The sequence below is a fragment of the Silurus meridionalis genome, chromosome 8, assembly GCF_014805685.1.
Source record: "Silurus meridionalis isolate SWU-2019-XX chromosome 8, ASM1480568v1, whole genome shotgun sequence".
NCBI classification, from domain to species: Eukaryota; Metazoa; Chordata; class Actinopteri; order Siluriformes; family Siluridae; genus Silurus; species Silurus meridionalis.
The window spans coordinates 5636464-5662900 of record NC_060891.1 but is presented as its reverse complement, the minus strand read 5'-3'; the positions used below and the strand labels follow the sequence as shown (position 1 = coordinate 5662900).

Sequence of the window (26437 nt, the reverse complement as noted above, 5' to 3'; positions counted from 1 at the left end):
CGTTGTTAACCCGGGCCTCGACCGATCCGGTATGAAATTCTCCTTTGTGATCCGCATATTTGATTTGGCACATGTTTTACGCTGGATGCCCTTCCTAACGCAACCCTCCCCATTTACCCGGGCTTGGGACTGGCACTAAGAGTGCACTGGCTTGTGCCCCCCTAATGGCTGGGTTATATATATATATATATATATATATATATATATATATATATATATATATATATATATATAGATGGATGGATGGATGGATGGATGGATGGATAGCTGAAATAGAGTGTTATACCTGGACCAGTGGGATGAAGTGGTGTTGCATCGCTATACTTAAGTGTGCCCTGTGGGCCACTGGGTAAAATTGGGGAGGCGTAACAGCGTTATGCATGGGATTTTCACAGTGTATATGCTGGATTTGTGTAAGACGTACACAACAACAACATGCATAAAAATGCAGTACTTACACTATAATTGTAATATCGAGTCACAAAAGCATCCACTGCAAATCCCAGTTTATTTCAAAAGAAAAGGGTCCACATGCCGTAAAGCATTTTTGATACCACGAAAAAAGTGTTGTAAATTTGATGGTTATTCCTTCTAATTTCCTAATTTCCATTCCTACATCACAGTACTTTGGGTATTGTTTGTATATACTTTTGAAATAACTTTCGCGAAAAAAATCTTGGTGGTAAAAAAACAAAAACAAATATGGTTGGTAGAATATAGTGTCACAAAACAAATGAGACCACCTACTCAAAAAAAGTCTAAGATATGCGGGATCTTGGGCCTGAGCATACACTCTCTGCAGATGTGGTGACTTTGTCCTGCCTTTTGTTCACCTATCATTTCAAACTTATTTCCAGCCAGTAGCATTATGGTAACAACATGATTGATGGAAAATGTAGCCAATGAGTGAAGGATTCTAATGATATATGGGAGGTTTTTGTTCCCCATGTGGGCGAGTTCTTAGTTTTATTACTCTTTAGAAGCTCTTAGTGGTCAAAGAGCGCAGCATGTGCAATGTGACTCACCTGGCAGGAAATAGATGCAGCTCTCGATTCTGCACAAACAGCTGTTTCCTGCTCGTAGGAACTGGGATTTGTTTACAAAAATAAAGAAAAAATGGACAGTCCAAATATTCGTTTTATTGAAGATTGCACAAAGCAGCTATAAGGCAAATATTCTTGGGGGCGGATTGACAACAGCGACTTGGTGATCTGCATGGGGCTAGAAAATCTGAGCCTATTTTACATCTGTGAGTTACAACTTATCTCCCTTTTTACATTTTTATACGATGTTATACATTATATTGTCCATTTGTTTTTTAAGAGAAATGCTTGAAATGTGTGTGTGTGTCTGTGTGTTGTTGGGATTTATTTGGGGCACAAGGCTGGTTATACCGGCTGCCATGAGAAACAGCATTCTAAAAAAATAGCATGAGGGACACTTGGGACTTGTGAAATGCCGAAAGGGGGTGAGACAGTGTGGTGGCAAGGGTTGAGTCATCAGCTAAAGGAAATAGTGCTGAACTGCAGGACATGCCTTAAAGAGATCTAAAATATCCCTCTAATGCTTACTTAATTCCCTGACAGGCCATAGCAAAGACTAGGGGGAGATTTCTTCATGCTGGGAAACAAGACGTAGCTGCTTGTGGTAGACTTCTATTCCAGATATGTGGAGGTAGCTCAGTTATCACCTACCAGGTCTACTGATGTCATTGTTCACATAAAGTCCATATTTGCACGTCATGGAGTTCCAGAGACACTGGTTACTGACAATGGGCTGCAATTCTATGGGGACTAATTTGCATCTTTCGCAGCACCATATGGACTTGTTCATGTAACTAGTAGCCCAAGATTTCCCCAAAGCAACAGCAGGGCAGAGCAGGTTTTTATAAAAGCTGATGATCCTTATCTTGCTCTTTTAGCTTATAGAGCTACCACCTGAATGGATACAGTCCGGCTCAACTTCTTATGGGCAGGAGGCTCCGGACAACTGTACCCACACTGCCATTGTTGCTAAACCTGGTACTTCCTGATACCACAGTTTATTTTTTTGTTCAAAAGAGAAGTAAAGATAGGATGCAGATGCACAGCGTATAAATAGGAGTAACAGAGCTAGAAAACTCAGCATATTGCAGTCTGGGTATTTGATGGTAAGGATTCAGGAACAACTCGTGGTAAACAAGTCAAACACAGGAAGCTGATAAACCGTCAATGCCCCTCTGTAGTCAGCATTGAGCAAATGATCACTTATCCACATTTACACAAAGGCTTCTAAATTCTGAGGCAAGGTTTGGTTGGTTCGAAGTGTTTGAATGAGAAGGCACTCCCCCTAATCTGCCAACAGTGGATCAGTCCATATCCACAGACAGTCCGGTCAGTGTTCCTTTATTGATGCAAACTCCTCAGAAAATTTAAAGTAATTGTCAACAGCCATCTCTAAACCATGAGTCTGGTGGAGACCATTCCACATCAGCCAAGATAATGCCGATTTTGGTTTTCCACCAGCGACAATGGAGTGGACATCAGTGAGAGATCAATTCAGAACTTGGTTGGATATATAGGAAAACTTTACATTGTCCCATGATCCGAGACATAAATAAAGAGATACATCTCCAACAAGCTCAAATATAAATCAAGCAGGCAAAGCTGGATGGAAGAAGAAACCTCTGCAGCTGATAAAACTAATCTAAAATAAAGAAAGCTCTGCTTGGTGAACTTTTGCCTATCTTTCTTCAAGCATGGAACCAGTGAGTTTCAAGGAGCACATTTCCAAGTTGCTAAGAAAAGGGGTCATACACGAGAGCTCGAATTCCTACGCCTCCCTAATTGTGCAAGTGCTCAAAGCTAATGGGTGTCTAAGACTATGCGTAGACTATAGGAAATTAAATAGTAAGACCCAATGTGACACTTTCCCATTGCTGCACATAGACGAGAGCCTGGACGTGTTGGGGGGGGGGCTGAGATTTTTTTCAACAATCCACCATGCAAGTGTCCATACATGAAAAAGACTGACACAAACTGTGTTTACCACATTGTTTGGGCTATAAATATATTATCATATGCTGTTTGGTCTTTGTAACGCACTTGCAACCTGGTGACCTGGTGTTCCATATTGCCCTTGTTTTCCTAGATGATTTGTTAGTCCGCTAACTGCCCAGATAATCGGGTGAGACTGGAAACTTAAAAGGCTTAAAAGGCTGAGGGATACAAGCCTAAAGATTATGGTAGAAAAGTGTCATTTTTTAAAATCAGAGGTCAGGTTCCTCAAAAATTGAGTTTCAGTTGACCCTGACAAAGTAAGTGCGGTTAAACAGTGGCCAATACCCAGCAGCCTAAAGGAGTTTAGGTCATTCTTGGGGTTCTGCAGCTATTATTGAAGGTTTATTGAGGGTTCCTCTCAAATCGCTGGTCTGCTGCATGACGTAGTTATGCCTGTCTCAGCGAGAACAGTTCTATCAGGGTAGAACTGTTGTTTAAGTCCTCTTGGTCTCCTCTGTGCCAGTCTGTCTTTAAATAACTTAAAGAAAAGCTGACTAGTGCTCCAACACAAGTACCCAAATGTTGCCCTTTTGATTGTTTTGGAAACAGACGCTACTAACCTTGGTTTAGGTGCCATCTTATACCAATATTAGGAAGGAAAAAAGGTTGAGATCGCCTATGCGAGCAGAAAGTTGTGTGGGGCAAATGATCATAATTATAGCAGTATAAAGTTAGAGCTTTTGGCTATGAAATTGGCTGTGACAGAAACGTTTCAAAGTTTCTTGTTGTGGTCAAACTTTACCAGCTTTACTGACAATAATCCTCTCTGCCACCTTACAACTGCAAAGTTAGGGGCAATTAAACAAAGGTGGGCAGCACAGCTACCGTCCCGGGCGTTGTAATACAGTGGTGGATGCACTTTCTAGAAGGCCAGGATTAGATGAGGTGGAGCCTGAAGGTGAGGACCAAGAATATGATGGCCGTGTCACCCTTTGTAATTAGCTCAGAACAGGGACAATTCTAGGGCCAAATCTGTTGCTGGCATGGATTGAATGCTGCAAGATATGTCAGCTACAAGCATCTGGGATAAATGAAGATGACAGTGATTGTAAGAACACTCCTGCCCTGACAGGATACTCTAAAGCCAAACTTTGTCAGTTTAAGGAGGCTGAACCAACTCGCAGTGGACTTTACTACCCTAGAGTGGGAGAATGTCCTTGTGGTAACAGACATTAAGCAAATTTAGTCAGGCATTTGCAACCATGACCAAAAGGTGGAGACGACAGCGAAGATACTGCTAAAGAAATGGATTTTGTTTTTGGTACTTCAACACCTGCATTCAGACCAGGGTAGAAATTTCGAAAGTGCTGTCATTGCTGAGCTTTTGGCAAGCTATACAGAGTAAAGAGAACACAAACACTGCATCATTCTCAAGGAAATCCCCAGTGCTAGAGGTTCAATAAGACCCTACATGACCTAATACAAATGCTCCCACCATAGAAAAAACATATGTGGCCAGAGCACTTCGCAGACCTGGTCTATGCTTACAATGTGATGCCACACTCCTCCACAGGATCACCATACCATTTGCTTTTTGGTATTTAACCCCATCCTCCAATTGATGCCTTGCTGGGTCAAGAACCAGATGTTGACCAGGGATAAGACTGAATGCACACAAAGAAAGACTCTGGGATACACATCTATAGCGTTCCGACTCAGCTCGAGTTCCTGAAAGGGAATGTCTCTAGGTCACATATGTAACCCTATTTCCCTGAGGAAACGAAATGCCACACCTTCGGTGTCCCTTGAGCGCTTCCTTCTCGGTTACAGAAGCTGAAGCCGGCTTCACTCCATGTGCGTTTTATACTTCCTGGTCCTGACATTACCCCGCCGGTGACAGCCTGCCTCCAATTTTGACTCATTACACACATTATTCAGAGTATTCCCAAAGTGACGCAGCATCTAAAATAATTATTTAATATATAGTTTATTTGAATAAATAAAGAACCAAAATATAAAATATTGACAACATACAAAAGAATAAGTTTGCAAAAAGTCTTTATTTATTTATCAAGGTAATACTTTTGAGACATTAGAAGCATTAAAGCTGCTAGTTTCTAACAGACAGCACTTTTATAACTCAAGTGCTAAAGTAGTTTAATAGCTTCACACATTTTTAAAAGCATTTTGCAGTAAAAAGGTTAATCAATTGGAAACTTTTTATTAAACAGAATAAACGTCATAAACTTGCCCAAAACCTGCCTACAGTTAAGTGGCAAGCAGACATTTGGTTACAATGACTTCTTTTAGTCCATCAGCATGAGTAGTTTATACACTATCAAAGGAACAACTACTATATTTTAAACTTGCTTTACCAAAGAGAAGTTTATCCACTGAAACAAAAATTAACAAAGTACATAGTACAGTCTCTACACTAACAGTGATATTTTATGTTGAAAGTAATTAATATCTGTCCATTATTTTTGCAATACATGCATTAATAATTCACTGGAGGTTCAATATCGTCTCATATTTATAAAGAAAGACAGTCCCCAAAACCTCAAACAAAATATTTGTGTTTATCATTAAAAAAATTATATAATTTTATGTGAAAAATAGATTTTGTACAGCAGTGTTATGGAAAACCCATCCAATAAACCCATTAATAATAATAATGAAAACATGGAGTAAACGGATAGCATATATATTAATACACTCTTATACAGTAAACTAAATAGCACAAGCCAGTTTTTTTTTTTTTTTACTGTTCTTTTAGATGGTAGGTACACAGGCGAAATAGATTGCTTAATTTAGGTAAAGCATTTTCCTCCAACCTTGAAAAAAAAGAAAAGCAGAAATAGTAAACAAAATTACTTGCATATTTAAAAATTAAATGAATGAGTTTCAATGTACAAACCAGATATTATTATATTACTTAAAATTTTTTTGCTGAATCTTTATCCAAGGATTTTATTATAATGTTAAATAATGTTACATAATGTCTATTTATGTGAAGAATGTTTTCTTTCTGGTTTTGCTCTACATATTTCCTTGATTGCATGTAATGGAAAATACAGGCAGGAATAAAAAAAGAAAGAAAGTAAAATATGGCCTCCTATAAGGCCTGGAAAACCAGATTTTTGCTCTTTTGTAGTGACTGGAATTTGTGCTTGTGTGTTCAGCCTCTTTGCTACAAACAGCACAGAAGAATTTACTTTAAGCCTGTGTTTAGGCCTTTTAGAGCCAGAAATGAATAGGAAATAGAATTCATAATCCAAAATATGAAATAAAATCCTAATAGACTTTCTATTATTTGGTGAGACAACAGAAAGGCAGCAAATGGTGTCATGTTCATGCAAGAGTTGTATGGTTCTGGTGAGCTGTCATAGAACTGTGCATGTAAAAGGTGTATATGTTGTTTTCCAAAAGCTTAATTTCTTCTGAATCAATCTTGTCTGGTCCTGCCCCACCCTCTGGGAACAGGCAGAAAAATACCTGCAGGAAGCATGACAAAAATAAATAATAAACCAATAAATACACAAATAAATAAATAAATAAATAAATAAATATATATATATATATATATATATATATATATATATATATATATATATTACATATTTTAAATATAAACAGTGGGGGCCTTTGCAGCCTTTAGAGATCTCTGATAATTGCTAGCCTTGCTCCATTAATCCAATCCCAACGTTAATGCATGGAGTAAATGGTGAAATAATATCTGCCCACTGATGTTAGATTGACATCTTTCTGCATGTTGTACTAAGGGAAAATAACTTTATTTAAAAAAATGTATAATAAAATAAACTAAGGTTTAAAAATATTAAAATATTTTTTGTTAATTATTTATTAGTTTATCTCAGCAAATGTTTAATGTTAAATGTAGAAAGTACAGATATCTGTGTAAAAATGTAATGAGTAAAAGTAAAAAGTAAAAAAAGTAAAATGGAAATAAAAATAATGAAGTAAAGTACTGATACTATAGAAATTTACTTAGGTACATTAACAAAGTATATGTACTTCGTTACTTCCCACCTTTGCTGCTAACATCGACTGAATCGAGGCACTCAGTGAGCTTTTCCAGGGTATCAGCAAGCACATAGACTCCCATGTGTGAATGCTGTTCTTGGATTTTAGTCACGCGTTTAACACAATCATCCCCTAGCAGCTAATAAACTAACTTAAACACCTGGGATTCAATCTACTCTCTCTGTAACTGGATGCTGGACTTCTTATCAGAGAGACCGCAAAATGTACAGGTCAGCAAAAAAACATCTAAGACCATCACTCTAAGCACAGTGGCGCCACAAGGGTGCGTGCTCAGTCCGCTGCTCTTGACCCTGTTGACCCTTAATTGTGTACCTATTTACAGCACTAACCACATCCTCAAGTTTGCAGATGACATGACCGTAGTGGGCCTCATCACCAACAACAATGATGCAAACTGCAGGATCGACTTGAGCTGACTGGTTCAGTGGTGAAATAACAATCTTTTCCTCAACGTGGGGAAGACCAAAGAAATTGTCATCGACTTCAGAAGAGGACCTCCACAGCACCATCAATGGTGCAGCAGTGGAGAGGGTGAGCAGCAACAAGTTCCTGTGAGTACATATCTCTGAGGAACTCTCCTGGAAGACAAACACCACATCGCTGGCCAAGAAAGCTCAGTAACACCTTTTACCAGGGCACCATTGAGAGCATTCTCACCATCTGCATCACTGTGTAGTATGGAGGCTGCACTGCCTTCTGTCGAAAGACTCTGCAATGCATAATGAATGCATCCAGCAAGATCATCGGTGTCTCTCTGCCCTCCCTTATGGACATCTTTCTGACCCGCCTCACTAGCAGAGCCATCAGCATTGCTGATGATAGGTCAGACCCATCAAACCGCCACTTTAGCCTCCTGCCTTCAGGGAGAAGGTACCTTATGCCGTCAGGATGTTGAACTCTGTCCTTTACCTCCTCTCTCTCCCACCTACTCCTGAATTTTGAAAATCTACAGCTCACCCCACACTCCTTCATTGCACATAAGACACATTATACTCTCTGCAGGATTCTACACACATGAACCTGTTTACAAACACCTATTTAAAAAACTCAGACATATAGTCATTAAGATGTTTATGAGATATATTCACTCGGTTTATATGTCTATTTATTACGAGTGCACTGCTGTTACCTTGTACAAAATCTGTTTTAAATTGCACTTACTGCTAATATTTCTATACAAATGTTTTATATTGCATTAATGGGGCGTAAATTTCATTTAGTAGGGGGGATAATAAAAATAAAAATTTCTCATTAGCAATTTTGAAGGGGATACAAATAATACAGTCAAATTGAACTTATAAAGATACAGTTTAGGTGCACTGAAAAATGATCTTATGTCCATTTTCCTTTTCTCTGTCATTTTATCTAGTCTATGACACTGCAAGGCAAGTTTATTTATACTGTAGCACATTTCATACACAATGGTAATTCACATAAAGAAAGTAAAACTATCATAAAAAAATAATCACAACAATAAAAACAAGGAATTGAAAAAGGTTTAAAATTGTATTTAAAATTAATTAAGACACTCAAGAACAGAATAGAAATTAATTATACAAAAAAATACAGTGGGGTCAGTTCGGACGTAGCACAGTGCTCATTTAGTAAATGCACAGCTAAACAATATGCTAATTGTGGCCGTCAATGTTAAGTCAACCCAAATAAAACACTGCATGGGAAACGGCTTTGGCGTGTTAGTTACAGTGCACTATGCTACAAGCTACTGTAAACAAGCTAACGTTAACTAGATAAGTCATATTTTAATCCCTAATATAGCAGATTCATGGAAAATTACATCGGTAATCAGCATTTTTGCCGCAACCAATTTATGAATGAGTCTGCATCTACTACATTAAAGAGAATCGCTTTATTTAAAGTGAATAAAATACCCTAGTTAATGGAGTTCAACAATGATTGAGCCGCAGCCACACACCTGACTCGTGTGTGTAGAGTAGGTGAGATGAATTGGGAAAGCAGGCAGTGGGTCAAACCACTGTGAGGAAGGGGAGGGGGGAAACTCAACTGTTTCTGAATGCATTTTTTGCGTTTGTTTTGTTTTCTTCTTACACAATTATTTAGGTATACATACATATATTTTTTACAATAGAGAGTGCGATATTTTTTAAATATTTTTTTGACATGTCCCCTCTGTCCCCCCCAGGATTTACGCCCATGATTACAATGACAATGTAACACTTGATGAAAGAGAAGAAAAGCTGTATTTCGATTCCTCTGTATGTGTGCACATATGGTGGCATTGGCAAATTAAAACCTTGAACTTTAAATCTTAAACCTTGATAGTACAAAATGCATACAAACAATTTACAAGGCTTAACTCTTGGCACTGTTTATTCACAACAAAGGTAACCACAGCAGAAGTACTCAAGGGAGCCAGGAGTTGACTTGCATGTTGCTGGGGCATGCCCTGCATCTAGCATACCCTGCCGAGGTCCCTTCTCCACTCCCGAGCACCACCAAGGTCCCCTCTCCGTTCCCGAGCCCCACCAAGCTCCTCTTTTTACTCCTAAACCGAGGCGCCGCTCCGCTCCAGAGCCCTGCCGAGTGCCCCGCCTAGCTCCAGAGCCATGCTGACTATGTTGTTCCATCCCCGGGTTTTGCTGACGATGTGGTTTCCGCAGAAGGCGTCGCTCCGTCTCAGACCTCTGCAGAGGGGCATCGGTCCTAGAGGCAGCAACCAGAAGGCCAGATCCACAATTCATCTGGCATTTCGTCAGCCATTCTCTTGGAATAGTAAGGTGGAACAGGCCTTTCTGTAATTTAATACCTGGTTCACCTTTGCACCTATCCTTACTCTGCCCGTCCTTTCCTGGCAATTTATTGTGGAGGTTAATGCCTCTGTCAAGGGCGTGGGGGCCATCCTGTCTCAGAGATGAGCCCCTTACAGCCTTCTCCATCCATTTGCCTTCTTCTCATGCCGACTAATATCCAACGGAACAGAACTACTCCATCAGAGACTGCAAGCTGCTGCCAGTCAAGCTGTCCCTTGAGGAATGACGGCATTGGTTGGAGGGCTCTGAACACCCATTCATTGTGTGGACAAACCACCGCAACCTGGAGTATTTACGAGCAGCCAAGCATCTCAATCCCCGGCAGACCAGGTGGGGGCTATTTTTTGAGGTTTTTTGCTTGAAGACCCAAGTCACATCCTTGCTCTGTCCGTTTCTGTCCGAGCCCTTTGCTTGGACATTGAACGCAAGGTACACAGAGCTACTTTGGGGCAGCCCACCACGGATGGCTGTCCGGAGGGGAGACTTTATGTTCCCGACCATCTATCCCAGGTCCTTAAGTGATGCCACAGCTCTCAATTTTTTTTTGCAGCAATGTTTTTAGTGGCCCACTATCAAGTAAGATGTTCAGCAGTTTGTGGCCTCCTGTCCTATTTGTGCCCAGCCCAAGAGCCCCAGAAACTCCCTGGCGGGTCTTCACCGTCCACTTCTCATTCCTCATCGAGCATGGTCCCAAAATTTTATTGGCAATTTTTGGAGAAAATTCTGCCACCTCCTCTGTATCTCAAACAGCTTATCTTCCGGGTCTCACCCGCAGACCAACGGGCAGGCGGAAAGGCTAAACCAAGACTTGGAGCCAGCCCTTCGCATCCTTTGCATGATGAAAATGCCTCGAGGGCTTCACAATTGATATAGGCTGAATATGCCTATTAAACTCTGCCGTTCTCAGCCACCAGCCTCTGCCCCTTCTAGGCCGCTCATGGTTACCACCCACCCATTTTTTTCCTCCCAAGAATTTGAGGCCTTGGTACCATCAGCAGAAGTCTTAGATGAGTGATGGTCAACTGCTGCCGCCATTCGTGGAAGAAGACCTAGGCTACTCTCCTCAGGTCTACCGACTTATATGCCCACTGGGCCAACCGCAGGCACAGACCAGCACCTGCTTACCACCTCAACCAGAGGGTCTGGCTCTCTACTACGGACCTGCCCCTGAAAGTTGCATGTGGAAAGCTAGCCCCTTGCCTTAAAAATGAAAAAGACCTAAGAATATGACAAACGTAAAATCTAATTTTCATCATTAAGGCCACTTGCAATAGTAAATCAGCAAACAAACTGATGTGGTATTTACGGTGTTATAAAGAAATCTGAAATATTAGGATGGGTCAAGGACAAGAAAGAACTAGGAGTCCTAGAAAACGTTAAAAAATCTTTTGAGAAGTGTTTCCTCTTCAAGAAAATGGAAAAAGTACTTACTTACTTTTCCATCATTTTGTTGTCACCGTGCCAACTTTTCTGAGACCCATTGCAACCATTAAATTTAAAATGATCTTTGAACATTTTATATATTTTCAATTTTCTATTACAAATGAATGTGGCTTTATGACATTTACAAAACATCTTAGTCAGCGTACCGAATGTTTTTGAATTGGAGTAATATAATGTGAAAAATTGTCAAAGATTTTGAACTATTAACAGTGTATAAACTCAAGGTTAACAATGCCAAAATATTGCAGATTATACTTACATGTAATCAACTCCTGATGAAAATTTCAGCTCAGGTGTGAATAGCTCACCTTTGCTGTTTTTCAAACAAAAAGAATTATGCAGATTATTAAGAAGACCTTGAAAATTCTTAGTACTAGACATTTTTCACAAATATTAAGAAGATGCAAAACTCCCAAGATTTTCCCAAAAGAAGAGTTTCCCAAGACAAAGCCCAAATTTAACACTTTATTTTCTCAATGCACATTACAGTAGACTTTGCCCCAAATAATTCAACTTGCTATGCTGTGAACCCCAAAACATATTGCAAGAAAGTTAAGTCAAGTGGTATTAAGATAAAAAATTTATAATAAAACCAGGGCTATTTACTGTAGCATGCTAAATGCACCACACAAACACATTTATTAAAATATTTATTAAAATACAGAACAGCTCAAAAATCACCTATATTTGGACTATATATCTGGACTCCATTTCTCTTTCCTTTTCATCTTAGGCACTTCTTCCTGATAAACACACACACACACACACACACACACACACACACACACACACACACACACACACACACACAAAAGACTATTTAAAAAATAATTCTCTAAGAAATTAACACTTGGGAAATAACCAGTAAATGCAAATTTTGTTTTGTAAATGCAAGGTTGTTTGGAAGCATGCTGCAGATTATATTGGCATGATTATTTAATTATCACCTAGTAAACAAGACTTTTTTGTTTTTGTTCATTTAAAACCAGGGAATATTTTTTTTTTCATCTTATTTTTGAGAGGATGAAAAATGTGCAGTGAGCTTGGTAGTACTAAGCCAGGCCAGGCATGATCTATCAAAACATTAAAAACAAAGCTTTGTTTTTCTTAACCTGTTAGCTTTTGTCACCGCTTTTGGGACTCACAGCTGAAAATTCCCTACCTAGATTTTAATGTGAACAGTTTCTGAATAAAGTAGGCGACATACACGGTTTAAATATATTTGAAAAGAAGACACTTTAAACTTGACTACAAATTCAAAGTTGATATTGCTCAAAGAAATAATTATTATTACAATTACAATACAACATAGCAGGTCTCATGACAGTCCTATAAAATTTCCCTCCTACTCTTGCAAAAACCTTTCTATCAAAAATCACTTCTGCCACTCTTCTCCACTCACTCTGCTCTGCCTGCACTCCTTTCTTCACTGCTCTAACACACTCTCCATTACTTTGTACTGTGGACCCCATGTACCAGCCAATCAGTACAAATCCCCTTCTCCTTCCTTAGTGTCCAAATTCTCATACACAAACACAAAAAAAAATACAACTCTAAAATATGTACACATGCACAGGTTGGTGTTCAAGCTTCACACTGCCGAATTCCCACATTTTGGCCCTTGAGCAAGCATCATAACCCACACGTACAAAATTGTTGCATCAATACCCTGTATTCTAAACCCATGTCATAACAAGCTAGGATATACATTTATAAACCCATAAAAATTAAGTAACAGACTTACACTTACTTTGTGTTCCAGGGTCTTCTTCTCTACTAATGCCTCTCTTTCGACCTCATTGAAAGATTCCCATGTTGCTGCGTTCTGGCATGGGGCATTAAACTGCTTGCCATTCTGCTCAGAATTCCGCCTGGGTGATGATTTTTTAAAGTCGTTTGAGTTCTTCTGACTAAAAAATATGTGGCAAAAATAAACTACTTTACATAAAAAAAATGTAATCGAATAATTTTATGAGATATATAACAAATATGTATATTTGTATATAAGTCTAAGATCCCAATTAATGATTAAAGATCTTATCAAATGTAGTTTCTAATTTTTATGTGATCACTGTTTCTCTATATAACTGCTCAGTCTTGATGTTTTACTTATATTTAATGTCATGAATGACTTTTTGCTGTTTTTATACCAGTTTTCTTGCTGGTCCAGGCCCCGCCCTGCATTGGTTGGATCAGCATTGATGTTGGAGTTCTCAGCAAGCAAGCCTGTAGAGAGGGAAAACACTTCTAACTCTGCATCTCTTACAATGTCCCTTTAAACCTTCACCCTATCATCACACTCTCCACTGAAGAATGTTGGTTCCTTCACTTTCTCTTCCTTTATCTCTTCTTCTTTTACTACAGAAGAAAACTTCCTCATGACCTCTGTCCAAAAAAGAGAAAAATAATGGCCTTCAACATATTCTTAGAGTGTAAGGCCATTTTCAGAACATGTTGATAATGATTGAGATTATGAAAACAATGAAAGCACAGCTTCCTGAATTTTGTATTTTTTAGGTTGTATTCTATTTTTGTCTCCTGATTACTTTGATGAATGGTTTGTGAGAAGTGATGGATGGCAAAAATGCATGGCAAAAGAGACACATATTTCTTTGTAGGCCAGTGCAGAATATATGTTCTCACTGGTTTCATTTATAAGACGTGATTTTACCTGTGATCACAGTATTCACATGATGTCATGTGTGTTTACTTGGAATTAAATTTCAGGGCATTGCATTGCCCTGTGATCACATTATTTACCAAATCATATATGATTTCTGAATATAAAGATTCTATGAGGACACCAGTCAGAAAATGTTCCAAGATCCTCTATTTTTTAATGAAATAACCACAATGCCACCTACTTGGTTTCTGTTGTCTTACATCACATAGTTAAATAATTTACATGGGCCCAAAGTGAACTACATATAATTCTTTAAAATGCATACTTTAATGCAACAGATTTAAAGTGTTTACATCCCTGCTAAAATGCCAAGATTCTACTATAAATATGAAAAATATAAAAATGTTTAATAATTAGAAGCCATTTTGGGGTAAATATGTCAAATAAAACAAGTAATCTAACTAATAAATAAATAGAGAATATGGCTCATAAAAACTTCACATTTAATTTTATATTTCACGTTTTATATATATATATATATATATATATATATATATATATATATATATATATATATATATATATATATATACACATAAACACACACTCTATATATAGCCTACACAGACAAACGTTTTGGGACACCTGACAAAGTTGGAGGCACACAATTGTACAGAAATAAATTTTGTATAAAATAGATTGTAAAAAAAATGTTCTTAAACCTGTTCCTGCATGACAGTGCTCCTGTGCACAAAGCAAGCTCCATAAAGATATGATTTGCATGGGTTGGAGTGAAAGAACTTGAGTGGCTTATAGAGCTCTGACCTTAACCTTATTAACATCCATTCTTCTGGGAAGGTGTTCTACTATATTCTGGTGTGTGTTTCTTGATGATTGTGCTCATTTAGTACAAGGGAGCTAGCAGATGCTAGTACTGATTTAGGGTGAGGAGGCCAGGGTTGCAGTCAGCATTTTAATTCATTCCAACGGTGTTCAAGGTTTTATGATTAGATGTCTACAAACATTTGTCACTATAATGTTTATATATTGGTGGTACAATAATAACTTTTGGAATTCTGGAATTATTAATTTTGGGCTAAAAAAGGTGTATCAACAAGCACATCACATGCATGAGCACAGATGTTGCAGATGATTTTTTAGTCAGCAAAAACAATTAGATAAAACATTTTCTTCATACAGGGTGGTCCTAGTCCAGAATGAGTGTTGAGTGTTCAGTTGCACTCATACTGAGTGTTTACACATCCTTGTGGCAGAGTAGGTAGAGTTTTTGGTGGAGCCAGAATTATTATTTTTTAAATATTAAGTCTGGATTTAATTAATGATACAGAGTAAAAAAATAGTGTAGAGCATTTTGCATGCATCTTCAGGACCTTGTAAATGTGTGGCTATAAGGGATTACTGTTGTTTAGGCTCATGGATTTTTTTCATGCATAACATTTTATTGGAGAACAGAGTATAATCAGGTGTAATGCCGAGAAGGAGTCAGTAGTTTTGCAATCCATTCGCAAATTTATTAAATACTCAGAGCAGGGACGCAATAGCAAGAGCAATAGCAGTAGTAATAAAAATAAAAAGTTAGAGAAGACTGGTAAGAGTTCAGTACACTAGAAGAACGATCAACAAGGCAAAATGAACCAAAATACACAGTGCGCAACTCGCAATTCATGAAAACAAAACAGGGTCGAAATACATAGAAGCAATAAACATGAAAATGGCTTGTTATGGTGCAGAGAAACAAACACAATACTTTGCGAGTTACAATAGCATGAGCACTGCTCAAAAATGCTAACAACAGGAACTGTTCATATGAACAGGAAGTGTTCAGAACTAGTGACGGTTCCCTGTGGTGGCCTGGCGGAAACATTACTCCTGGGTGCATTACATCAGGTTAATAAGACCACACAAAAAACTTGTTTTAAGGCATTCTCCTTGTCTTCTCCACCCTTAATATAACTGAATGGTCCAATTTATGAAAGAGGACACATACAATATTTCACAAAATTTACTCACATTTTAGCAACCATTTTAGTATATAATCTCAAGGGACAATACTATACAAAATTACACTCGGATATATTTTAGAGTAGTCAATATAGAGCTTGGATAGTAATAAAGATTAACTGTCCTCTGAAAATAACTCAACATGCAGCCATTATTGTCAAAATAGCTGGCAACTAAAGTGAGTACACCCTAAGAAACAACAGCTGTATGCAGAGGTGGGAAGTAACGGAGTACAAATACTTCGTTACTGTACTTAAGTAGATTTTTTTGGTATCAGTACTTTACTCCACTATTTATTTTTCAGACAACTTTTTACTTTTACTCATTAAATTTTTACACAAATATCTGTACTTTTTACTTCTTACATTTTCAAAAACGGCTTGTTACTTTAGTTTTAATCCATTGATTTGGTGAAATATTTTTTTTATTTTCACTGTGCGCCGATTTCAGCCGAACAACCGATTTCCTGTCATTGCATGTCTTTTTCAATCCGCTGGTGTATAAAGTCCTGACTCTCACTCACCACAGATGTAGACTAGTTTACGGAGCTAAGAATCAGCAGGCAGAAGGCAGTAAGAAGTTTGGGGTTAATGTGGATGAGACAGAGGAGTCAGTGATGTAAACATGACTGAGAACAGACACATTCCTGATCATCATCATCTTTTCTCTGCTTGTGTTCTATATGTGGATCTTCAGCCTGGATACATTCATTAGGTAACAACATTTTTAATTCGTTTTGTATTAATATATATATATATATATATATATATATATATATATATATATATATATATATATATATATATATATACAGTGAGGAAAATAAGTATTTGAACACCCTGCTATTTTGCAAGTTCTCCCATTTAGAAATCATGGAGGGGTCTGAAATTGTCATCGTAGGTGCATGTCCACTGTGAGAGACATAATCTAAAAAAAAATCCAGGAATCACAATGTATGATTTTTTAACTATTAATTGTATGATACAGCTGCAAATAAGTATTTGAACACCTGAGAAAGTCAATGTTAATATTTGGTACAGTAGCCTTTGTTTGCAATTACAGAGGTCAAACGTTTCCTGTGGTTTTTCACCAGGTTTGCACCACTGCAGGAGGGATTTTGGCCCACTCCTCCACACAGATCTTCTCTAGATCAGTCAGGTTTCTGGCCTGTCCCTGAGAATCACGGAGTTTGAGCTCCCTCCAAAGATTCTCTATTGGGTTTAGGTCTGGAGACTGGCTAGGCCACGCGAGAACCTTGATATGCTTCTTACAGAGCCACTCCTTCGTTATCCTGGCTGTGTGCTTCAGGCCATTGTCATGTTGGAAGACCCAGCCTCGACCCATCTTCAATGCTCTAACTGAGGGAAGGAGGTTGTTCCCCAAAATCTCGCAATACATGGCCCCGGTCATCCTCTCTTTAATACAGTGCAGTCGCCCTGTCCCATGTGCAGAAAAACACCCCCAAAGCATGATGCTACCACCCCCATGCTTCACAGTAGGGATGGTGTTCTTGGGATGGTACTCATCATTCTTCTTCCTCCAAACATGTTTAGTGGAATTATGACCCAAAAGTTCTATTTTGGTCTCATCTGACCACATGACTTTCTCCCATGACTCCTCTGGATCATCCAAATGGTCATTGGCAAACTTAAGACGTGCCTGGGCATGTGCTGGTTTAAGCAGGGAAACCTTCCATGCCATGCATGATTTCAAACCATGACGTTTTAGTGTATTACCAACAGTAACCTTGGAAACGGTGGTCCCAGCTCTTTTCAGGTCATTGACCAGCTCCTCCCGTGTAGTTCTGGGCTGATCACCTTCCTTAGGATCATTGAGACCCCACGAGGTGAAATCTTGCATGGAGCCCCAGTCCGAGGGAGATTGATAGTCATGTTTAGCTTCTTCCATTTTCTAATGATTGCTCCAACAGTGGACCTTTTTTCACCAAGCTGCTTGGCAATTTCCCCGTAGCCCTTTCCAGCCTTGTGGAGGTGTACAGTTTTGTCTCTAGTGTCTCTGGACAGCTCTTTGGTCTTGGCCATGTTAGTAGTTGGATTCTTACTGATTGTGTGGGGTGGACAGGTGTCTTTATGCAGCTAACGACCTCAAACAGGTGCATCTAATTTAGGATAATAAATGTAGTGAAGGTGGACATTTTAAAGGCAGACTAACAGGTCTTTGAGGGTCAGAATTCTAGCTGATAGACAGGTGTTCAAATACTTATTTGCAGCTGTATCATACAAATAAATAGCAAAGTATCACCTCATTAACTGTCCGTGTGGAAACATAGCAAAGGCTCTAAATGATGTCCACACATCTCTGCACTGATAAAGCCTTTATATTTAATCACTGTACATATGCTTACATACATATCACATGCTGTAAATATGATACATGTTTAACACCTCCAAGCTGCCAGTTTTGGGCACCTGAGCAAGCACTTAACTCACTACTGCTCATTTAGTAAATGAGATCATTAAGAGTCGCTCCGGATAAACACTTCCAACAGGAAGTGGCTATATCTCGCTATCTTTGTCTCTCTATTTTCTCTATCGAATTGTCTCTGTGTCTCTTTTAGTAAATGTCTCTGTCTCACTGTATATGTCTCTCTCTTGCTGTCTCTCTATTTGTTTCTCACTCTTTCTAAAGCTGTGTCTGTGTCTCTTTGTCTTTGTCTCTGTCTTTCCTGCTTATTTACATGTCTAACAAAGTTTTGAGTTTTGAAGTAATGCCATTAGCGATCTATGATGAAAGACTTTCCTGGTTCGATTCTTACCTCTAGTTTCATATTGAACATTATAAGAAGTTTTTAAAAACAGAACAATAAAAGGTCATTAAAATTGGTTGCTGGTAAATCATGGTATATCAGTGGTGCAGGTGTTGGAGATGTGGTTCCTGTACCTGAGTCACTTCTCATAGACTTCGAGTTACTGAGAGAATGTACAGGAAGGAGAAGTTTTGACCCTCTACCATCATGATCTAAGAGAAAACAGTGGTCTCTTAACTATAGAAAAACCAAGAGTCCAATAAGCAAAGCCTTGATTGCCACCCCTGTGGTAGTGTAGTGGTTAGAAAAACCAAGAGTCCAATAAGCAAAGCCTTGATTGCCACCCCTGTGGTAGTGTAGTGGTTAGTAATGCGGCCTCTGCTATCTGACTCACCCGGTTCAATTCCTACCCCTTAGCTATCCTTTAAATTGGTTAAAAAGTTTTATAAAAGATCCAAAAAAGGTCCTAAAAATCAGGTTCTTGCAGGAGATCCTGTGGCTCAATTGGAAGAGCTTTGCCTCTGGGTTGAGAGGTTGCTGGTTCAAACCCCAGCCAGGGCTCAAAGTTAAGAGTGTGGAAGGTTCCGTTGACCAGAGTGAGGAAGGTGTCAGAAATGGCTGCATGGAAGGTTGGATGTGGATAGTTTCAGAGGGCATATCCTGTACCAGGGGGGCAATATCCAGGCATCTGCCCCCCTGGCATCTGAGAAGCTGAAAACAGGGGGTTATGAAGCAAAAATGTCCAAAAAAGTTTCAACATAGGCTCCTGGCAGAAATTTATTTTTCTTCCTGGACTCACCTCCCCCAAATGCAAAACTATCACCTTCACTTTTTACTGAGGCTGTAACCCAGCAGGTCTTCACAGCTTGTTGCTGCTGCTTGCTTTTTTTTTTTCCCCTCCCCCAACACCCACTCCATTGCTCACCACACAATATTTTCCACACAACTTACCCAGTGTGGGGACAAGCCAGATTTGAACCAGCAACCTCTGAGCTGAGAGGCAAGGCTTTTACCACAAAGCCATCAAGTCCCACAACTAACCTTCTTTTTTTGGGGGGTTTATCCTTCGTTTCATGCTTCAAAGCAAGAAATTCAGACCAGAAAGAAACACAGAAAGCAGGATTCGAACCCTGAACCCCACCAACAGCAAAATACCAGTCTTAACCCACTGAACCATCAGGAAGGACAGGCTGTGCTAATTGTTAGAGCAGGTCTATCTACCTTTAAACCATCAACACAAGAATATAATGCTAAAGACAGACTTAGGAAGCAAACCCATATAGTGACAAGCAGGGACAATGCAGGATTTTAATCCTGATTCACGCCATTAGCGAGGCCCCAACATTAACCCACTGAACCATCAGGAAGGACAAGCTGGGAAGTTTGTTCAGAGCAGGTCTTTCTTTTTAACCCATCAAAACAAGAATATGAAGATGTAGGAATCAGGAATTTAACCTACCTCATGACTAGCAGACAGAAAGCCAGGTTTGAACCCTGACCACCAACACTAACCAAGTACCAGCCTTAACCCACTAAGCCATCAGGAAAAAACAGGAGGGTAAGCTTGATTAGAGCAGGTCTATTTTCCTTTTCAAGTCATCACCACAAGAATTTAATGTGTAAGATGTAGGAAGTGAATACAGATGTAAGTAGCACAAGTTAAACCCACATTGTAAATAGCAGGATTCGAACCAAGCTCCCCACCCCCAGCGAGACACCAACGTTAACCCATTGAACCATCGGTGAGGACAGGCTAGGATGCTTGTTTAGAGCAGGTCTATCTTTCTTTTCAACCCATTAAAAACAAAAATATATCGCTAAAGAAAAATGTAGGAAGTGAATCCTGATCGTGAAGGGCAGGCAGAAAGCAGGATTCGAACCCTGAACCCCACCAAAAGCACGACACCTGATTTAACCCACTGGACCATCAGAGAAGACAGGCCAGGAAACTTGTTTAGAGCAGGTCTATCTACCTTTAAACCATCAACACAAGCTAAAGAAAGATTTAGGAAGCAGGAACATAACCGACATCGCAACTAGCAGGATTCAAACCCGGATCCTTACCCTCAGCAAGGCACCAGCCTTAATCCGATGAACCATGGAAGAGATCAGACTGGGATGCATGTTTAGATGAGGCACAAGCCTTAAACCACTGAGCGACCACTGCTAAAAAGCATGTGTGCTTTTTGGAGGGTTTTTACTTTGTTTCATGCCAGCGCAGTAAGAAAGAAGGCACGTAGGACTGGCTTTGAAACCTTATCACCAGCGTGGACTATATTAAGGACCGACCATGTTCAGGCACAAGCCTTAACCCACTGAGCTACTACAGATGTGCTTCTTTTTTTTTTTTTTTTGGTGGGGTTATCTTTCATTAAAGACCAGGCTACCAAGAAATTAATCCAACACAGAAAGGACAGAATTGAAATGTTTTCAGAGTGGACAAGGTCCAGAAGTTTTATTTACCAACACAGCAACCAGCTCGACCAGGAATCAAACTCTCAAACTCATCCTCGTAGGGACCCTAACATTAACCCACTAGGCTATCACATCCATCCATCCATCCATCCATCCATCCATCTATCTATCTATCTATCTATCTATCTATCTATCTATCTATCTATCTATCTATCTATCTATCTATCTATCTATCTATCTATCTATCTATCTATCTATCTATCTAATATGATGTGAGGTCCAGTTAACAGCTAAAACAGGTAGCAGTAATAACTACTTTTTACTTAAGTACATGTCTGAGCCAAAACTTCTTTACTTTCACTTAAGTAAAAAAGTATAATCAGTACTTCAACTTTTACCCGAGTATTTTAAAACATGAGGATCTGTACTTCTACTTAAGTAAAGGATGTGTGTACTTTTGCCACCTCTGGCTGTATGTCATGTAACCATGCAAAGCCACATATCCTATTCACTGTTTTCATATTTTTGTCTGCTTGACAGGACCATAAAAATGTGTTTATCTTTTATAAGAGCAGTTAAAATTTGGTGCTTTTAGTACAATTCTCCTATACTGACCACTGGATGTTCAAAATGGCACGTCATAGTAAAGAAGTCTGAGGATTTGAGAATTAGAATTGATGGCCTAGGATATAAGAATATCGATAACACCCTGAGTTACAGTACAGTGGCCAGGGTCATACAGAGGTTTTGCATCAAACAAAAAGTTTACTGAAGACAACCTGTCCAAGAGCATGAATTTCTGTCAAGCATGGTGAAGGTAGCATCATAGTCTGGGGCTGCATGTGTGCTGCTGGTACTGGAGAACTGAGGTTCATTGAGGGAAACATAGATTTCAACAATTACTATGATATTCTAAAGCAGAACCTAACCTAACCTAACCTGGTGCTCACACAAAATATTGACACTTTAGACACAAGTGCTCTCTGTGTGGTAAGACTAGTGGCAATGGACTGTGTGTTTACATCAACACGGCATACAGCAAGAGAATCTATGGCAGGTTCCAGGACAGCTTAGACACCCGGTGGCAGGGCATCCAGGACAAATGTAAATGTAAATGGAGGGTTTCAGTAGAGGCTCAGTTTCCAGCCCTAGCTGGCGGGCAAGGTCCTGAACCTTGAATTCCTAATCCGCCCAGAGTCCACAAAGGGCGCCAGCGAAAGATTCTGATTGCCAGAAAGGATGCCTGGAACCCACACCTCTCAACAACAAGCCCGTACTTTTGCTGGACACAATGCCACCATTTGCCCAGCCTCATACATAAATCAGCAGAATAATGCAAAACAGAAAAAGAGGAGAGACAGCAAACAAGAGAAAAATACACCAAGAGGGTTCATTGTAACAGTGATTTCTAACACATCTGAAAGTACTTTGCCTTAAAGTACAGCTGCAGATAATCCTAGAATATGCATTGCATTCTGTTGTGATACCTTGGCAACCAGTAGAAGTGTTGTGAGTGACCAGAGATTTCAAAGAAAATCTTTCATAAATAAGGAAACTAAATATTAGATAACAAATCTTTAGAAATAGTTATTTTTGTTGTGAGTTGTGAATAAATAAAACCATTGATTAAAAAAAAAACAAAAAAAAACAAAGTTAATGATAGTAAAAAGACTGAGAGAGAACAAGAGGTAATTTCTGTTTAAAAAGTCAAGAAGATTCATGGAAAAGTTTAAAAAGAGACACTTTATTTAATAATAGCATTAGCTTCACGCTGTAAAAAGTTTCATAAAATTGAAAATAATATGATATTCACTGAAACTGAACTGATTAAGGTAGTTTGGGGATGATCTACAAAATAAATAAGTGGGCTAAATATATTAAAGCACAACTTAAATGTAAATGTATTTAAAGCACAATTCTGATTCTACATGTGATCCAAAAATAAAAAATGCATGAGAAGTAAAGATGTCAATATATAATTGTAGGGAAACAAGGTGTAGCTATACAGGTGCATGTTTTGAAAAATAGATGTAAATGCCTGATTCAGTTCCACATATCATTTTGTACATAAGAAAAATATGGGAAGCAAAAGTGGTCCTATGATAAAGTGTACAGAAACCCTTTTAATTTTCCATGCACAGGTTAAGGCTTTTGTTTAAATATTGTTTACTACTAACATTTCCACTCCAAGTTGTGCACAGGGAGTTAATACTTATAGATAGTAAGTATTGCAAATCAGACATGTTACATTACAAGTAGCCGCTGAGCTATGGTCTCTACTACTACTACTGTAGTGTGAAGTCAGCTGGTCTGATTAGAATTAAAACTAGGCTAGTAGCCTATTTACATAATTAACTATAGAATCAGGGCATACAAAGGACTAGTATGCCATTAAAACATCAATCATTAAAACATCAAGTTATTGTAAGACATAGATACTGTCAATTTTTTGTGTTTATCTGCATTGAATAGATTTAAGCATGTGCTTGAGGCTCCAATGCTTAAATCTAAAAAAAGGTTCTACATACTCGCAAAGCTTTTCAACTGGAATCAGGATGAATGGATGATTTAAAGAGAAGCAAAAGGGGTGTTCAGTGCATGGAATTCAATATTTTTTAGATGGAATTTCAGCACAGGTAAAGAGATTTGCTTTTCATACTTTTTAAAAGCCAGATAACAAATATTTTTTGACTCATGACATGCTGGGTTCTATACGGAAGCGCATTGCATTCACAAAGAGAAAAAAAAATCACAGAAAGGATCTCATTATGACTTCCTTACTAATTATGACTTAATATCTTATGAACATCTGTACATTTGTTTAACAACTTTTTTACTCTGTATATATTGCATTATTTAACTGTCTGGTTTACTATTCTGTTACACTATGTCTGTACTTCTTCTGCACTGGAAGCTTCTGATGCCAAGTCAAATTCCTTGTGTGTGTAAGCATACTTAGTAATAAAGCTATTTCTGTTTCTGATAATTATGAGATCCTGATCTCATAATTATGACTTACTAACTTATAATTATGACTTAATATCTCATAATTATGAGATCCTGATCTCATTATTATGACTTACTAACTAATAATTAGGTCAAAATATAATAATAATAATAATAATAATAATAGTTAATGCCCCGTATCTATTAACTGAAGCAAAACTTACCGTAACTAAATTAATTAGCAGGAAGGGCAGGTCAGCAAGGAAATGTCCAGTAGCTAATTAAACTAATATACAGTCATCAAGCTAAACCATATAATAGCTGGTACATCATTGTTGCTCAATGAGGTCCTTCCGAGCAAAGAATGCAGTAACGCCAGATCCGGTGTTATGCGCTAAAATGCTCCGCTGCCACATACTGCCCCAACTTATCTCATAATTATGAGATAATAAGTCATATTTATGAGATACTAAGTAATAATCATGAGTTAGTAAGTCATAATTATGAGATCAGGATCTCATAATTATGAGATAGTAAGTCATATTTATGAGATACTAATTCATAATTATGAGTTAGTAAGTCATAATTTTGATAAACAGATCTCATAATTATGAGATAGTAAGTCATAATTATAAGATATCAAGCTATTAAGATCCTTTCTATGATTTTTTTTCTCTTTGTGAATGCAATGTGCTGCCGTAGTTCCACAATGGCAATACTAAAATAACCAAACATAGCTACAGGAATTAGGAATGTAGAAATCTATGCTACAGAAACCTGTATTAAAACTTGTTGCTTGTATCCACAAAAACACTACACATTTAAAAACAACTACACGTTTACTGTATCTCTTTTATTCCACATATGAATATGTTACAGTATTTTATTGCCAGTACAGTGTCTCCTTTTAAAAGTCATATATACAATATTCACAAGAATAGCACCACACAGCAAATGATGTGCATTGACCAAATGGAAGCATCATGCAAAAAATGTCTCATCCTCCAGACCATCATATGTAAATTTAGATCCATACCCATAAATAAAGTGGCAGTGGGATGGGTGTAACATTATAAAAACAAATTGTTTAATTAAAAAAATATTGTTTCTGAGAATATTTCATAAAAGTTTCTTGAACACACACTAAAGAAATCAAAAAATAATTATTTTTTACAGGAGTTACACGCTCTGAAGCTGATGTTTAACAGAAGAAATCATTATATTATCTCCTATATAATACTAGGAGCTTTGTGGGAAGCATTATATATATAATATTTACACACATACATACATCAGTTCCAATCAAATCTGAATTAAATAGTACCAGTACCTTCTCCTTCAGTGTGTTTTCTTTATTTTTATTACTTTCAACACTGTACATTAGTAGTGAAGAAATGCAAACTATGTGATGAATGAAATTATGTAGTAAACAATTTTTTTTTTAACAACTGAGAAGTTGTTTGATTTTATAAAAAGAAAATATGCTGTGCTGTATCAGATTACTTGGCCTCCGCAATCACCTGAATTAAATCCAATTTAGATGTAACAAATAAATACGCAATACTCAATACCTCTGGGAATTTTAAAAAGATTGTTGCAAAAGCATTCTGGGAGACTACCTCAGGAGGCTGGCTGAGAGAGTTTGAAAAATCTGTCATTATAGGACACTTTAAATATTTTAATTCTAAAAATATGTTCAGGGTATTTAACAGATTGCTAACTATATAATTCTAAATTTGTTTAAACATAATTAAAAATTTTCAATTCAGTGTTGATAAACAAAGTTGAAAACAATAAAAAAGAAAAAACATTGAATAAGAAGGTATTTCCAAAACTTTGGCTGGTACTATGTGTATATATATGGGTTTAGTTCGGTACGTACCTTGGTAACGGTTCAGTTCAATTACAGTACGGTTAGGGGGAAGAAATGTTGCTTGTCGTTTTTTATTAACGAAGTTTATTATTATTACCATTTGTGATCATCCACGTGTGATTTTTAAATTTTAAATAAAATACGTGCTTGGTTATTATTTTAATATTTTGGTTAATATAATAATTTATAAAGAAATGTACTAGAATTAATGCAATACACTTATTATATTGATTAAATTAAGTAATCAATTAAATTGGCATAAATAAAACTGATTAAATAAAATTAAATACATGAAAGTATTAAATCTGTATTAAATCGTTTTCATTTGTCAGACCCCATTTGGGAATACAGATGTGTGTGTGTGTGTGTGTGTGTGTGTGTGTGTGTGTGCATTGTGGTGTATATTGTCAAGTTCAAGAATAATAATAAAATGCACTAAAAGTGCGAGGCAGAGACTAAACAAACTTGCAGTCCACCACTTAATACGTTCCTGAGGGAACTCATGTTTTAACTATG

General features: G+C 37.9%; 1 protein-coding gene and 1 long non-coding RNA gene across 2 annotated transcripts in view; one reads left to right on the top strand and one right to left on the bottom strand.

Moving 5' to 3' along the window:
• Positions 1-5019: 5019 nt before the first annotated feature.
• Positions 5020-26437, bottom strand: part of LOC124390205 (ankyrin-3-like) — a 93559-nt gene continuing 72141 nt past the window's right edge. Inside the window, exons 18-22 of the mRNA XM_046856010.1 lie at positions 13426-13501; positions 13020-13185; positions 11957-12018; positions 11535-11588; positions 5020-6473 (exon numbers count right to left, since the gene is read on the bottom strand). Coding sequence (XP_046711966.1) covers positions 11968-12018; positions 13020-13185; positions 13426-13501 — 293 coding nt within the window. The 3' untranslated portion in view covers positions 5020-6473; positions 11535-11588; positions 11957-11967. The remainder of the gene's footprint in view (positions 6474-11534; positions 11589-11956; positions 12019-13019; positions 13186-13425; positions 13502-26437) is intronic.
• Positions 9126-14085, top strand: LOC124390206. Its single transcript, XR_006926700.1, has 3 exons — positions 9126-9794; positions 13038-13150; positions 13429-14085. It is a non-coding gene; the product is annotated as an uncharacterized LOC124390206 (long non-coding RNA).